Below are 16,203 nucleotides of genomic sequence, written 5' to 3' on the forward strand. Positions count from 1 at the left end.
TTGACTTGGAATAAGTCTAAAGTTAATTTACACTCGAAACCCAAATATTGTAAATTGAAAAAAAAAAGTAAATTACATCGAAAATTACTAAATTATTACTAAATTGATGTTTTGAAAAACTTAACTTTAGAAAGTTATAAAATGATCATTGAACTATTTGAAGGTTTTCATTTAAGTCATTAAGCTAATCTGGAGTTTTTAGTTAAGTCACTGAACTATTCAAATGTTTTTATTTAAGACATTGGGTTATTAAGATTTTTTTTTAAGTTCGTCTAGTGAGTTTTAAGCGATGATTCAATGACTAATGCTGACTCATCGACAAGTAGAAAAACATATATAAAAAGTCCAAGTTGATCTCACGACAATGTCAAAGATTGGAGAAAAAGACTATTTGAATTTTGGTTTGCAAATTCATGATGTTCAAAGTTGGTTAATAAGAAAAACCTAAATTGTAGAAGAGAATAGGAAAAAGAACTTTGAATTTGTGCAAGTGATGCAAATAGAGAAGGTCATACAACAATAATCTTAACAGTCTAGTGACTTAAATAAATTTTTTTAATAATACAATGATTATTTTGTAATTTTTTGAAATTAAGTAAGCAAAATGTAAACTTACAACTAAATTAGTAACTTTTTGGTGTAGTTTATTCATATCCAAAATGAAAAAATCTTGAAAAATTCACGGCAAAATCAACGGCTGAAAACGTCCACCATCACTTCGCACTACAAAAAAGTACTGACGTGCCAGAATCAGATCCCAATGATACTTAGATTCAACGTACGTACAGAAGTACCCCAAAATTGCCCGAATAAAAGAATAAAACAGCACGGGCGTATCTTACAAAATGAACACGCAACAGCACCGAAACTAAACCCGGACGTGTTCCCGTTCAAAAAACAGAATTCGATAATCGGCGATAAGTCCGGTCACTTTTGTAAAAATTTTCTAAGTGGTTCCTTTTGCTTGGGTCTCTTTGGTCAAAAAAAAAAAAAAGGAAAAAAAAGTCGGCGACCTCCACTGTTGGAACCCTATTTTCCCATTTTCTCTTTGATTCATCACAAATTTTCTTTTAGTTTTCCTTCATTTTAATCATAATCGGAGAACCCGTAAGGTCCATTATTTTGATTCTATGTTTTTCTTTGATGATTGATTGATTAATTTAATTTAATTGAAAATTTTAGTGGTTTTGTTGTGGTTATTGTTGATTAGATCGTTTGATTATTTTTTGAGAGTTTTAGGTTTTTGATTACTGGTTTTTGCTTGGTTACAGATTGTAAACTGAATATGGATTTGGTGGCTAGTTGCAAGGTATTTTTCTCAATTTTTTTCGTAGTATAATATAGATTCATTTTTTCATATTTTCAGTGTAATTATATAGGAGTTAACTAATGAATATTGTCTGAGAACTGAAATTTTTATGATATTATATGTTTATTTCTTTATCAAATTCAATCAACTAGGTTTTTGCAATGTAATCTAATGTTTGGATATATGGTAATCCATTATAGAGGGGATATAAAATACTGAACTTAGTTTGGCAGTGGAAATTTTCTGTTGTTCTTAAGTGGCTTTTGAGAATCAAGTAGTTTTAAGTTTGTGAGTAAGCTCATTAAGGATGGTTTTGTTGCTTTCAGTTATTTTTTAAGCTGAAAATTCGTATCAGCTGTCCACAACGGCTTCTCTAACTTTATTTTATACCAACACTTAAATTATGGAAATTTTGTACTTATCATTATATTATTTTGTTAGTCAGAGTATTAGACTAAATTCTTAAGCTGAAAGTTAGTAAATATATTTACATGTTTTTGATGCTTGTTAGGCTTGATGCTAATACATTGATGCCTTTTTTGTTTATCTTTAAAGGAAATTGTCCACGGAGAGCTAATCCCAATATGTTTTCCTATTATAGGATAAATTGGCATACTTCCGAATAAAAGAACTCAAGGATGTTCTCACTCAATTGGGTCTTTCAAAGCAGGGGAAGAAGCAGGTTAGCAGAGGCTTTAGATGATGCTCTGTATTTTACTTGGTTCATCCTCTTGTTTGGAATGCTTCTGTTGAATCTTGTTCTTATTGCCCTGTGTTCATGGTTCACTCTGTTTTTACTTTTTTTCATTTCTCTGCATATAGCTAGTAAATATTTTAACTTTTTAACAGTTTTTGGTGAGATCACATTATTATTATTTTTAAAGGGTAGGTGTTAAGTGGATTTTTTACTTCTCTTTTTCTCTTCATGCTTGTTCTTTTTGTTTGCACCAAATGGTATTTTGAGTGTGCTGAGGTGAATCATGAATTTTCACTCGTTTGGTGTGTTGCTCCTAAGTTTTTAAACTATTTACGGGCAGCAGATTTAGCAAGAGCCTTAAAAATTTTGGGGGCTATGATAATTGTTCTTTTGTCAGTTATCAGTATTTTTAATACAATTTGCAACCTCATGGTGTGGGATTATATTTGACCTTTCTGTAAATCTCACTTGTAGGACCTTGTTGAGAGGATATTAGGTGCTCTTTCTGATGAACAAGGTAAAATATTCTTTTCCTAGCTGTTCCTTCTGTTTGAAAAGGGAGCTTGTAGCCTCCATAGTAATTTATGGATTATATTTTCTTTTAAATGTTTCTTTCTGGCACTACTTTTGCTATCTTGTGACATATGTTATCAGAGTGCTAGTATTTAGCTGTTGATGTTATTGTGTCTTCAACTCAATCATAGTCATACTGTTGGATGTGAAATGTATATTGTTTTCAGTTTTAGGGTGTAGGTCAGGTGCGGGGTCTCGGGATGCGATCAAGGATAGTAATTATGCACCTGTTGTTCTGCCTAGTTATACTTTTCTTCTAGTTTCTCAGGGTCACCGATATTGCAGCATTTAACCCTTTCATCTTCTAATTTCAGTATACTTTGTTGACATTCCAATGGCTCTTTGTAATTTTTGTTAAGAGTGCAGTGTCTTGGGGAAGGTTGTAGACGATTATGCTTTTCAGTTGAATTTTCACATTTTCTGATTTTTAGTGTCATTAGACTGCAATTAATTCAGATTTGGCTCTTAAGTCTGTTCAGAAACTACTACGTTCTGCTTTTATAATAATGTTGGGCTTGCTTTCTGATTTTCAGTTACGAAGATGTGGGCAAAAAGGACTCCTGTGGGGAAGGAAGATGTAGCAAAACTTGTTGATGATATATACAGGTTTGTATTTAAATTAGTTTGGAATTAGTTTTTTTCCCTTCTGCGAACAAGGGCCGACTTACTATTTAGATAAGATGATGCTGGCTTACTGGATTTAGCATATCAGGTTATTATATGCATTGATTTTCTTTATTTCCTCTTTCTGAAGTGTATTTCTTGTCCTCAGGAAGATGAAGGTTTCTGGTGCTACGGAATTGGCATCAAAGGGACAGGGTGTGTCAGACGGTAATAATGTTAAAATTAAAGGAGAAGTAGACGATCCCTTTCAACCAGATGTGAAAGTTCGTTGTCCTTGTGGAAACTCATTGGAGACTGACTACATTATCATGGTAATGATAATGAGTTTAATGTTCTTTTCCTCATTTTATGTCAAATGATATGGATGTCACAATTGTATGTTTGGCATTTTGGGGTGACCAGCTATTTAAGATTGTTTCTCTGGCTTTTTAAATTGGGATTTGTGTTTGCTTGATACAAAATAATATATTATGCTCAATTTTTGTACTATTTACTGCCTTTTGGTGGTATCGTCTTATGATTTAGAATTTTTGCGCCTTGACTTGCACACGCAAGCTAAGTCTTCAAATCTCTATCCATGAAGTTGGTAGTTTTTCTAAAATTCTTGTGGCTGTGATCTTAATGAATCTAATGACTTGTTTGACTGATTTTGTTGGATTTGATAATAAAGGCCAATTTTGAACAAGTGTATAGACTCGTGCACTCTAGACTTTCTCCTGGATTTTCTTCTTGCCCTTTTAATTTACGATGGAACCGTTCATCTCCCATAGGTTGACATTTAGCTCAAAACTGAAGTAGGTGCCTTTCCCAGTGGCCTTTTTCTGCAATAGGTATATTCTAATTCAGTTTTCTAGGTTTGTCTACTTTCATATGAATCTTGCCCTGATGCAATTGCATGATATAGCTTGCTTCTCCTGTTTTTTTACTTTTATTGCCTGCTTTTTATTGTTTCTATTCATAATTTCAATTTGTATCATATGCTTTTCTCCATTTTGAGAATGGATTCATGAATTCTGAGGACATCGTTTTCTGATTTTCCTCTACAAAATTGTGCTTCTTGCATCTTAAATTGAGTTATTGATGTTTTTGCTTTCTCTCATTGCTCTATGCAGTGTGAGGATCCAAGATGCCAAGTATGGCAACACTTTGGTTGTGTTATAATTCCAGAGAAGCCTATGGAGGGAAACCCGGCAGTTCCTGATTTCTTTTATTGTGAGCTTTGTCGACTGAAGCGAGCTGATCCGTATGTCTCTCCTCTGTTTACGTGTGTCTGTGTTTGTATCCGTGTGCTTCCAAATTGTGTGATCACATCATAATTGATGATCAATCTTCTTACTGGTTACAGTTTGGTTATTGGCTGAAGTTCAATGTCATAATATAGAAATATGCCAATTATATTTTATAGTTCAGATCTAACTGAATGTGTTCTATCTTTATAAATGTTAACATAACAGACGTTTGTATATTAGTTTGGTTGGATAAAGTTTGTTATTAGGATGCAAGATTTGTAAATATTATCTTACTTTTGTACCTTCCGCAACCTAGGGAGGAGAAGGGGAAAAAAGAGATGAGTGTGAGGAAATGTAAGAACTAGTTTTTGGTAGTGCACATAAAATCAGTGTTGTATAGGGGTGCGCTTAGGTGTGCCTGCACATTGTGCCTTAGTGGTGGACAACAAAAGCACCTTAGACATTGCAAAATACTGTTATTTGTAGCTATACTTATATGCCTATATTGATGTTCAAAAAGTTAATACTGAATCATCCTTATTATTGAAGGAAGATGCTATTCGTCAAGCAGTTAGTGCTTGCTGCACCTTATATTTGTTTTCTACTGTGAACACTTCATGAAGCATTTAAATGGTATGCACTTGTATGTATATAGTATCCATCTGGATGCATCAAGAATATCCTTTTCCAGGCTTAACATTAGTGAGTTAGGAAATACTGTTCAATCAGTTATACCTTGATTTTATGTTACATCCTTTTAAATCTTGATGTGGTTCTGAATGTGCAGTTTTTGTCTTACTATTGCAAACCCTTTATATCCAGTGAAGTTGGCGATTGCAAATATCCCTACTGATGGGTAAGTTTACTATATGAGAAATACTAGAGCTCTTCCCCCTCCCCAAAAAAGAACAGAAAAACAATTTACTGGTTGTTTTGGTGTGAATAACATTATACTGTAATCTCTAATGCTTTGTGACCTCACTTATAGTAGTTTATTTAGTGATTCATATCCTGCATTTTGCAGTACAAATCCAATGCAAAGCGTGGAGAAAACGTTCCAAATCACCAGAGCAGACAAGGAGTTGTTGTCCAAACAAGAGTATGATGTCCAGGTTGACTAGTGCCAAAAAAAAGTGTGCAGTTTGGTATATTGCTTTTTGTTATTTATCATGATATTTTTGTTTTTCTTCTTGTCAAATAGGCATGGTGCATGCTTCTGAATGACAAAGTTCCATTCAGGATGCAGTGGCCTCAATATGCAGATTTACAGGTCAATGGTACGAGTATTAATGGTTTTCTTTGACTACTTAGCAGTTTATTGCTCCTTTTACGGCTTAATTATTTTTCTACTGTTTATTGAGGAGCATACTTGGATCTAGCTAAAAGGGAAAATAAAATAAAAGAAGGAAGCATGTTTAGGTTTTTTTTGCCTTGGATTTTTCCTAATTGCAACTTTGTTCTCCAGCTCGAAATCAATATAATTTTTATGCATTTTTCTATTTCAACTTTGATCAGTAACTGAGAGTTTTTTAAACAGGTGTTCCTGTTCGTGCTATTAATAGACCTGGCTCTCAATTGCTCGGGGCTAACGGTCGTGATGATGGTCCTATTGTAAGTTCTGTCCTATAATCATATGCTCCTTAGAATTTACACTTTACATGTTCCTGCATGTGTTTGGAATGGATGGGGAAGCCTGCCGGCAGGTTATTGCATGTGCTTGTTAAAGCCTGTTACTTCTTGTTAGCTACCTAAGAAACGTCCATTGTCTGAACACTTGTTTATTGTGTATTTTGTGGCCAGATATCTCCATTTATTAAAGATGGAATTAATAAGATAACTTTGACTGGATGCGATGCTCGTGTGTTCTGTTTTGGAGTTAGAATAGTTAAACGACGAACTGTTCAACAGGTATGTTCAGAACTTCAACCCTATATGGATTGTTCATACACTGGAATTGCAAGATTGATTTCTTTGCTGTCTGGGAATTTCTGTCGTAAAAAATTATATATGTTCCTTTTTGCAAAATAAAAAGCTCAGCATATAACGTTATTTTCCAATGCCTGCTAATTCTTTGATTACTTTAGGCAGTCTAGATTGGTTTGCTCACAAAGCAGAACAGAATGCAAATATATTTAGTGCTGTCATAGGTGACCATGTTATTTTCATTTGACTGCATCGGATTTACGTTTCATGTTTTCTGCAAAAATGACTACAGATTAGACATTTGACTGCCTATTAATTATTGCATGGCATTTTGGGTGAGGTGCCTGTGTCAGTATGACATTGAAATGGGTATGGGATCCAATAAATTAGACTGGGGAGAATGCCACTAAATTAATTGGTTTCCTGAGGAAAGCTTTTTTGCCACCTTATTTTCCCCTTTTGCCTTCTTCAATTACTTTAAAAATCTTAATACGACCTGATGAACAAGAGCGTGTCATCAATGAAGGTATTCAGAGGAAAAGAATGAAGAACAAAGAGGGAATGGTGCTTTATCAAGGCTGTAATTTTAATAATTAACTTGAAGAGCTGGAAAAACTGGAGAGACTACTGTAGAGGAAAAAACTAGAAATGAAGAGAAGGAAATTGTGAGATCAGATTTGGGGCTTTCTAATCTTTGTTATGCAAAGGGCTCCATTCTTCACTTTATTAACATGGTCAACTGAGTTTTTTTTTTGGTTCCTTTATGGATCGTTTATTGTGCATACTGTTGCCTGTTGGTTTGCATAATATGGTCCCCTTTCAATAGAATAATTGAGAATTTAAGAAGTAATGAGATTTCTGCCTGAATTTATTTAAATGTTTTGGGCTGGTAATGAGGTTTACATGCTTTTATGATTTTGGTTTGTTTTTTAGTTTCGGAACCAAAAATATCTAGTTTTAGCGCGAGATAATGGATTTTCTCCTACTAATGGAAATATTAGCCACTTTCTTTTTCTTCGGCCACATATTATCATATGGCTTAGTACTATAGATTAAACTACAAACCCTGCATGGGTATGCAGCCCAAACTAACTTGCCTATCTCTACTATGCCTGTCCTAGATACTCAACACGATTCCCAAGGAGAATGAAGGTGAACGTTTGGAAGATGCTCTTTGCCGCGTTCGTCGTTGTGTTGGTGGTGGAACTGCAACTGACAATGGTGATAGTGACAGTGACCTAGAAGTTGTTGCAGATTTTTTTGGAGTCAACCTACGCTGCCCTGTGAGTTATACAGTTTTATAATATGCTAGCGATCTATTGCCTATATTTCTGCTGATGTGCACGATTTTTGTTCTAAAAATATTACATGCAATTGATTAGGCATCATTTTTCAAGTATTTAATTAGTGTAGTTTGTGAAGCATCTCTAGAATGGATGGTTATGTGCCCTGCAAAATTCGTGGATCAAATTCTTGTAGCATCACTTATGTGTCAGCTTAGTTACTGTAAAATGTTAATAGTGGAGGAATCTAATTTCTTCATGTGTACATGGTTGTATTAATATTGGTAGAGGCTATCATGCATGGTTACTTGTGCATGGTCATTAATGAATAAAAACCGGACTGGAGGTGAAATTGTGACACCCCTGGTTCAACCGGTTGAACTGGAGTGTTCAGTTAAAAATAATTTAGTATTAAACATATGTCTTTTATATTTAATATTCAATACAAATTATTAGTTGATAAGAATTTGTATGTCTTTACATATGATTAATTAGAAGTTCAAATCTCATCACTTGTAAATAATAAAATTAACAAAAAAATGGTTAACTACTGTGTTAGTTCATGTACCTGAATAGATATTCAGTGCCAACCAATTTGAATGGACTATTTCTTCACTGTGCTATCCTTTTACCGTTGCTTTGTGATATTCATTTTTATTTGCATATCCTTGACAGATGAGCGGCTCAAGAATGAAGGTCGCTGGAAGGTTTAAGCCTTGCGTTCACATGGGTTGTTTCGATCTTGAAGTTTTTGTGGAGCTTAACCAACGCTCTAGGAAGGCAAGCTACAATATTACAGTGCTTGTTATTTTTTGTAATTCTTTCAGGCTTTTTGACAAGCATTAGCATGAATGCAGTGGCAGTGCCCAATTTGCTTGAAGAACTACTCGCTGGAACACATTATAATTGATCCTTATTTTAATCGCATCACATCCAAGGTCAGTACCCTGTTCTATATTTATCTTCATGATGTCAATTTGTGATATTGATGATCGGCTATCATACAGATGAGCAATTGTGGCGAAGACATTACTGAGATTGAGGTCAAGCCTGATGGTTCTTGGCGTGCAAAGGCTAAAAGTGAAAATGAACGCAGAGAGCTTGGTGATCTTGCACTATGGCACTCTCCTGACAGTACCCTATGTGAATCAGGCAGTGTGGAGGATAAGCCAACAGCTGAAATTTCGAAGCAGATCAAACTTGAAGGTACTTCTGAAGGACAGACAGGTTTGAAACTCGGAATAAAGAAGAATCAAAATGGGTACTGGCAGTTTAGCAAGCCTGAAGACTTGAACAACTCTTCTGCTAGTAGATTACAAGACAGGCTACGTCATGAGCAAAAATTTTTACCAATGAGCAGCAGCGCTACCGGAAGTGGTAAGGATGGTGAAGATGCCAGCGTAAATCAGGATGTTGGTGGAACTTATGACTTTACAAGCAACGGGATTGAACTTGATTCTGTGCCTCTGAACGTAGATTCAGCATATGAATTTACTGACCAAAACCAATCTGCAACAGCAGGAAATGCAGAAGTTATTGTTCTTAGTGATTCAGATGAAGAGAATGAAATATTGATATCTCCTCCAACTGTGTATAAGGATAATCACAACCAAAATGATGGTGGGGGACTTGGTTTTCCGGTTGCACCTCCTGGAATTTCTCATCCATATTCAGAAGAACCACCTCTTGGGCCTGCTGCTAATTTGGGTCTTTTTACTCCCAATGATGAATTCGACATGCCTCTGTGGTCATTACCTTCGGGATCTCAAGATGGTTCTGGGTTTCAACTATTTAATACAGATCCGGATGTTGCAGATACCTTAGTTGATCTGCAGCGAAGTTCTCTCAATTGCCCTTCGACAATTAATGGTTATCCATTGGCTCCTGAGACAACAATGGGATCTACAGCTCTAGTCCCTACTTGTTCCATTGGTCAGGTTGATACAAATCTAAATGACAGCTTGGTTGACACTACCCTCTTTGGTGGAGAGGATCCCTCACTTCAGATATTTCTTCCAACGCATCCTTCAGGTGCATCAGCAGAGTCTGGTTTCAGAGATGAAGCTGACGTATCGAACGGCATCTGTACCGATGATTGGATCTCACTTAGTCTTGGAGGTGGTGCAAGTGTCGGCCATGGGGACTCGACAACTGTGAATGGATTGAATTCAAGGCAGCCAATACCTTCCAAAGAGCGTGCTATGGACACTGGTTAGTTCCCTTGCTCTTTTGGAAAAAGCGCTATATTAAAAATTTGGAAAAAAATGTATATACTTGTATCTGGCACACAAGTTTGAGATTAGTAATTCACCGCATTAGAATTTTTCCTAGCTCCATCACTGTTCTGAAGTTTCTAGCATTGATTGTTACTTCCTTCTGCAGCTTCTCTGTTGCTTGGTATGAATGAGAGTAGAAATGGGAAGTCAAGTAGGCAAAGAACAGAGAGCCCTTTCTCATTTCCTCGGCAAAAACGGTCAGTTCGACCAAGATTATATCTCTCTATTGACTCCGACACCGAGTAATTGTGTTCGCATAAATTTAACGGCTACTTGTGGATAAATTTGGTGATCACTCATGAAGAACTGGGCTTGCATTTCAGTTAAAACACGAAATTAAAATTTTCAGAATGAAAGTGCTGCCAAATTAAAAAGAAGGGGGCAGCTTCAACGTTGCTGTGTTGATGACTTTTCCGAGGTGAGGTCGGAACAGGAGGCCTTCAATTCCTGTAAGTGTTGAAACCTCAGATTCTAATACTAGTTTATTCTAGGCGTGGTAGCATAAAACAAGCAGTTTTTACCCTAGAGTTAAAAAGCATTGAGGGAGGTCGTTTTTGATAAAAATGTACAGTTAAATTGGAATTTTGGGTAAATGGATATGCATGCAGTTGGGGGGGGGTGAAGTGAGCACAAAAAGATTCCACCTATTTTGCCTATTTTTTGGTCTAAAAGACAGTTGGGATCAAATAGATTTGTAAATTCACTTAAATTCATAGAGAAACCCCCTTTTTTTATTTTAATTGTGTTCCTTTTGGCTGAAAATTTTCCTTTGGCATTGCTGCTATATTTTTAATAGATGAATGTGTAGCTTTGTTATGGTGCATGACACTTGGGATCTGGTATGATTATTATTGTTATTATAGGGGTTCATGGAAATCGGATCTAGTTGGGTCAAGCTGTTGACATGTATAATATTGATCAATATCGTATATTTTTTGTTTACATATATGATATCTTTATTTGTACAACAGTTTAGGTCATAATGTTTTGCAATTGAGTAAATTACGGTAGTAATCACCTAATTATGGATTTTTAATCACTCAATTATAAAATAGACTCAACCGCTAGTAAACTTTTTTTTTTTATTAAAAGTTATAAAATGGTGATTTAACCATTTAATTGTCTTTTTTTGTCATCTAATTATTTTGAATTTTTGGGTGTTTTTTACTTTTATATTAGTCAGCTGAGTGAGTTTACACCCCTTGCAATTTTGGTTTCTGGTATTCATGTTTCTTCGTAGAAGAATAGTGTTTTAGATTCTTTTTATAAAATTTTGAAACGTTATTGTTATTATTTATATCATAATGATATCCATGTCTTTGTAAAAAAAAAATGCGAAAATTAATTCTTTTAAAAAGTTTTTATAAAAAAGTCTTGAAAATTTCATATATTTTTTAAAAAATTAAAAACTTTAAAAAAATAATCGAATGATTGTTGTATTATTTCATCTTTCACCTCCGGCATGTCTGGTAATATAACGTGAAATAATAGAAATTATGTGAACAGATATCAGATAAAATATTTTATCCTAACACATAAAACATTCATGTTTAGCAAGAAGGAAGAACATGAAACTGCAACAGTAATGTGAAAAAAGCTAACAAAGTCTTAGTCTTCATTTTCAGGTTGAAGAACTGAGAGCAAATTCAAAGCTGAAGAGCCGATATGCATTCCTCGAACTATGCCTCCATATCCATCTTTTATTCTGTGGCACAATAACAATATTGAATCCCACAGTGCTGTTCTCCCCTGAAAAACATATACATGCCATCAAATTATTTGATGAACTTAACCTCGGGACTAAAATTCATGTCAGACTCATCCACTATCCAAGTAACATGGCATCTAACTCGTATGTGTTTACATCTTTTCCATCAACCAAAGATTGTCCAAATGAATCTTAACTATCCAACCACGACAATACTACATTTCCAACGATTAACGAGAACTGCAATTATTCACCCTTATATCATCTTCAGATGCTGATATGGAATTTCTTTAGTAGTTATTAATAATTATGACATGCTATTTACTGCCTATGAAAAAGTAGTTAAAATAGAGCTTTACCTGAAGAGAGAACTGCAATTTCTTGTCCCAGTATAAGGCGAAAATGGGGAGACTCTGTTTCCCTATTGCCAGTATGCAAGCTCCAGGATGAAGGGTCGAAGGAACACCAGATACAATAGCAATGTACTTCTCTGGAATCCTGTCTCTCGGCAAGGTTCCGAAGAACAAGGGATTCTTACTAGATTGAGCTCCAGCATACGAAGTCGGGTCAACATGTAACATCCATTTTGGATGCTCTAGAAATGCGCAAAACAGGTACAAGAGTAAGTGAGAATCAGTTGGTAGTTCGTGAGTCCATTTCTTGTTCTTTTTATCGTAAACATCCCCATTTCCTTGATACTCGTAATTCTTCAAACAGGTTCCATCAGCAAGTTCTGTGCAAACAAATAGTGATTCCGTAATTTAGGTACACTGAAAAGTCTACCAATGCAAAACAGAAACTGAACATTAAAGGGACTGTTGAAAATACCTCGAATTCTTCGTACTGTATAATCAGCTCTCACACTGTTTTGTGGCAGCAACCCCTTCATCCACTCACCTTTCATCAATGCATGAAGCTTTTGGTGTTCGGTAATGGCATCAATACACTCCTGCATAACGGGGATAAAAGGATTTTGTTGAGGGAATTGTAGTTGGTTGGCTATAGGCTTAGCTGTATTTTATCAAAAAAAGTACCATTAGCTAAGATCGATAAAACTCAACAAATGCAAAAAATAAATAAATGAAAGACAGCATCAGGAGAACTTACGCGTGGATGCCTCAAGAGTTTGAACAAGAGTTGCACGTAATTGATGGAGTAGCCCTTCTTCCTCAAGAGTGAATGATGGTTGCCATTCCTTTGACCTATCAGGCGGAGACAAAACAGCCGGATTTCCATTGGTTGATGGATCATTTCCTACTTGATTAATGGTTACAGAGATATTGAGTTTAGCAGCCGCTTTCATTACCTATAAGCAGAGGATTTGTGAATCTCGTAATTAAATATTTCCTGGGATTCCTCTCAAAATTATTGAAAACATCATAAAGCTAAAACATCATAACATGACGAGATTATATGGTGAAACTAAAATGATAGCATAGATGAGCGAATGAAAAACCTGAATGTGACTGGTTTCAATTTTGTTCAGTAGAGGGTTTAGTAGAACCGAAGAAAACCATTGTCTAAGTCGATCACGCCAGTGCTCAATTTGAGGATAGATTCCCAAATGCCCAAAAGCTTCAACATACTCCTCCATTGACATCGGAGGTGGAAGCTCGCCTTCTCCTTTTTTCGGAGGAGTGGTAAATTTTTGGGAACCGGGAGACATCCTCACAGGCCTCAGTGGTGTACTTCTTGTAGTTCCAGATGTATTAGCTGAACTTGCAACAGTATTCGGACTAGCTATTCCAAATCCACTGATGGTTGGTGGTGGGGTAGCTAGTTTTCCTGCTGATTCGGTGATTTTCTCATCTACTTCGGCAAGGAACTGTTCAAGTTGCTCTTCTGTTGTAATTTCTTTGGCATAGGAGGATCGCTTAGTGGACCATGGGGTTTTCACTAGAGGCTCTTGTCCCGGTGAAGTTTGACGAGAAGATAATGACGAAGTGGATGCCGGAACAAGATATAATGAAGAAGGGGAGCCCTGGGATCTGGATGGTGTAGCAAAAGGGCTCATCTTATTTCCACCACTGGTATTTGATTTATTAGAGCTAGCTAGAGACTTACGATCTGAGCCACTAATTGATGGATGAAGTGGTACAAGAACATCCGAAGAAGATAATGCTGCCAGGGGTTTGGACTTGGGAGGTTTCTTATAAGAATCCGGTGCAACTTGCTCAACCTTCGATTTTACTCCTAAAAGCCCCAGCTGACGCTTTGTTAGGTTAGGTTGATTTTTAGTTCCTTTAGAAGGAGATACAAGTGACAAACAACTACTGGTGCTCTTGCTTCGATGCCAAGAGATAGCTTTGAATAAGGCAAAAAGTGTTCCAACAAAAACTACACCTGATGCAACTTGTACTGCCTTGGCAAATATATCTGAAGCACCAATAACACATTTCAATAACAGGAAATAGAGCACTTAAATTCAAGAATCAAAGGAATTCAATCTGCAAATGATAACTTACAAGCCACTTCATCGGACAAATTTCCGAACTTAAATTTATCAGCGAACCCATTTCCACTACATCAATGTGAGATAAAATGATTGTGTTAGTGAAATGAAAACACATTCAAATTGAAAAAAAAAGTATAGACAAGAAAGACAAAAGTCGGTAGCATTTAAAAGGTTAGTTTTCTCCATTTGAAAGCAGAGCAAAGGAAGAAAAACTCAAATTTGGCTAGATGATTATCGAGTTGAGCTCAAGCAGTTGACCAAGCTGAACTTGAGTATCCTTATGTTCGACTCAAGTAGCTTGGCAATGTAATAGCCTTTTTAAATTTATCATATCAATACATACTTTGAGCCTAAAAATCCAAGATTGAAGTGAAACATGAGAATCAAATTCATATTTACTAAGTACAGAGCTTAATTGATTGCATTCAAGCAAGTTCGAGTTGTTTGATTTTTATCTCAAATCGAACTCAACCTTAAAAGGTGAAAACATAACGAGTTAGACACAAGTTTTCGAGGTTCAAATTTTGAACCGAACTAGAATTCCTTACTGCTTGAGCTCAAACTCTGACTTCGATTACACCCCTAAATCCTACTAATTACCTAACCCTAATCCTATCTCTGCTTGTCTCTTACTAAATGATGCATATTGGCCTGCAACAGTCCACAACATATCATCGAACTACCTTTCCATTGATGATTCCCTTACAAACCTCGGCTTTCTTTTAAGTATTCATTGAAACAAAAAGGATCGTTTAATGCATTTTTCTTCAGAAACAAAATGCATATCCATCACTAGAGAGAAGAAACAAAACCCTTTTTGCTTAAACCCTCCTAGAACCCTAAAACAACCGCCATATGTATAAAATGTATGTATAGCAGGAAAAGACTTGAAACTATTGCGTTTAATGAAACAAAAGAAAAAACCCAAAAAGGGGAAAGTAAAGAACCTGTAAATTGTGGAGAGGAGAGCAAATGCAGAAGCAGAGGAGAGAGAAAGGATACAAAGAAAAGTTGATTTAGAGGGCTTTAAACTTATCGCCGTTAAAGCGGCGGATAACGTGGGGTTTTGGTAGACAGAGAACTTAGAGGGCTTCGACGGCGGCGAACCCCTGTCTTGGCCGGCGGCAGCTTCCATGTTTTAACCGCGAAATTTGGGGATTTTGAAAGAGATTTGTCTCTTTTTTTTCTGGGTTTATGGCACCCCGCTCTATTCTCTAGCAGCTTTAGGAACTTAAGCACAGACTGAACAGTCACGTTGGTTTCAAAAAAGGGTTAGGGTAAAGTACAACTAAGGTCATGAAATTATTAATAAATTTATATTTTGACCATTTAACTTCAAAAAGTTACAAAATAATCACTAAATTATTTTAAAATTTTATTTAAATCACTGAACTAAATTATTTAAAAAAAGTTTATTCAAGTCATTGAATTATTAGGGTTTCTTTCTTAAATATGACTGGTAAACTCCAAACGATAATTTGACAATTAATATGGTGAATTAGTACCTATCAATAAGTAAAATAATATATCTAATATTTAAGCCAATCTAACGGTTAGTGTCGAAGTTTTGAAAAGAAAGTTATTTAGACTTTGGTTTGTAAATTCGTGACATTCAAATGTGTTTCATAAAAAAACTAAATTGTAAAAGATAAAGGGAACGAGAGCTTTTGATCTGTGTAAGCGATACGAATTGAAAAAGCCATACAACAGTGATTTTGTAACTTTTAAATAGTCCAATAACCATTTGTAACTTTTTGAAGTTAAGTGACTAGAACATAAACATACTAATAATTTAGTGACTTTAGATATAATTTATCCAATGAGTTAATATAACTTTTAGCCTATTAACTTAGCAATTAGATCACAATTTTTTTAATCCATTCTAGCATTTGAACTTAATGAATAGATTTATTATAATCCGTGGTTTTGACAAATATAAAAACTTAACAATATGACACTCTGCAATTATGTCACGTCGTTGCCTCGAAATTAAAAAAAATTAAGAGTATCATGACATCAAACTTGATGAAATCAAAGTTCAGGATTAAAATAGACTTACCAAAGAAGACAAAAAAAATGTAAATACGAAAATAGACTTAATTACTATGTTTTTTTTAGAGGGATCA

General features: G+C 35.3%; 2 protein-coding genes across 6 annotated transcripts; one reads left to right on the top strand and one right to left on the bottom strand.

The window, feature by feature from the left end:
- Positions 1 to 856: 856 nt before the first annotated feature.
- LOC107942522 (E3 SUMO-protein ligase SIZ1) lies at positions 857 to 11,881 on the top strand. 5 transcript variants are annotated; one of them, XR_005923191.1, is made up of 18 exons: positions 857 to 1,112; positions 1,272 to 1,309; positions 1,911 to 1,991; positions 2,481 to 2,523; positions 3,113 to 3,185; positions 3,352 to 3,514; positions 4,316 to 4,446; positions 5,220 to 5,288; positions 5,457 to 5,544; positions 5,634 to 5,709; positions 5,970 to 6,043; positions 6,233 to 6,340; positions 7,477 to 7,638; positions 8,314 to 8,418; positions 8,496 to 8,576; positions 8,646 to 9,849; positions 10,021 to 10,363; positions 11,540 to 11,881. XR_005923191.1 is itself a non-coding variant. In XM_041109603.1 (17 exons), exons 2-17 carry the CDS (start codon positions 1,286 to 1,288, stop codon positions 10,158 to 10,160), a joined length of 2,622 nt encoding a protein of 873 aa, XP_040965537.1. In that variant the 5' UTR covers positions 904 to 1,112; positions 1,272 to 1,285; the 3' UTR covers positions 10,161 to 10,654. The 5 variants fall into 5 exon arrangements, 1 of the variants encoding a protein (XP_040965537.1); XR_005923192.1 differs by having other exon boundaries at positions 904 to 1,112; positions 11,527 to 11,881; XR_005923193.1 differs by having other exon boundaries at positions 904 to 1,107; positions 11,527 to 11,881.
- On the bottom strand, positions 11,424 to 16,114 carry LOC107942712 (transmembrane protein 209). Its single transcript, XM_016876460.2, has 7 exons — positions 15,025 to 16,114; positions 14,088 to 14,143; positions 13,079 to 13,998; positions 12,730 to 12,928; positions 12,451 to 12,633; positions 11,982 to 12,355; positions 11,424 to 11,663 (listed from the first exon to the last, which is right to left on the bottom strand). Exons 1-7 carry the CDS (start codon positions 15,210 to 15,212, stop codon positions 11,523 to 11,525), a joined length of 2,061 nt encoding a protein of 686 aa, XP_016731949.2. The 5' UTR covers positions 15,213 to 16,114; the 3' UTR covers positions 11,424 to 11,522.
- Positions 16,115 to 16,203: the final 89 nt, after the last annotated feature.

Source organism: Gossypium hirsutum, chromosome D13 (assembly GCF_007990345.1).
Source record: "Gossypium hirsutum isolate 1008001.06 chromosome D13, Gossypium_hirsutum_v2.1, whole genome shotgun sequence".
Lineage (NCBI taxonomy): Eukaryota > Viridiplantae > Streptophyta > Magnoliopsida > Malvales > Malvaceae > Gossypium > Gossypium hirsutum.

Excerpts from the sequence above, each read along its gene's own strand:
- LOC107942712 (XM_016876460.2), bottom strand. The coding sequence starts at position 15,212 with ATGGAAGCTGCCGCCGGCCAAGACAGGGGTTCGCCGCCGTCGAAGCCC. Across the intron at positions 14,144-15,024 it reads CTCCTCTCCACAATTTACAG|TGGAAATGGGTTCGCTGATA; the intron begins GTTCTTTACTTT and ends ACATTGATGTAG. Across the intron at positions 11,664-11,981 it reads AATTGCAGTTCTCTCTTCAG|GGGAGAACAGCACTGTGGGA; the intron begins GTAAAGCTCTAT and ends TATGTTTTTCAG.
- LOC107942522 (XM_041109603.1), top strand. The coding sequence starts at position 1,286 with ATGGATTTGGTGGCTAGTTGCAAG. Across the intron at positions 2,524-3,112 it reads TGCTCTTTCTGATGAACAAG|TTACGAAGATGTGGGCAAAA; the intron begins GTAAAATATTCT and ends TCTGATTTTCAG. Across the intron at positions 5,710-5,969 it reads TGCAGATTTACAGGTCAATG|GTGTTCCTGTTCGTGCTATT; the intron begins GTACGAGTATTA and ends TTTTTTAAACAG.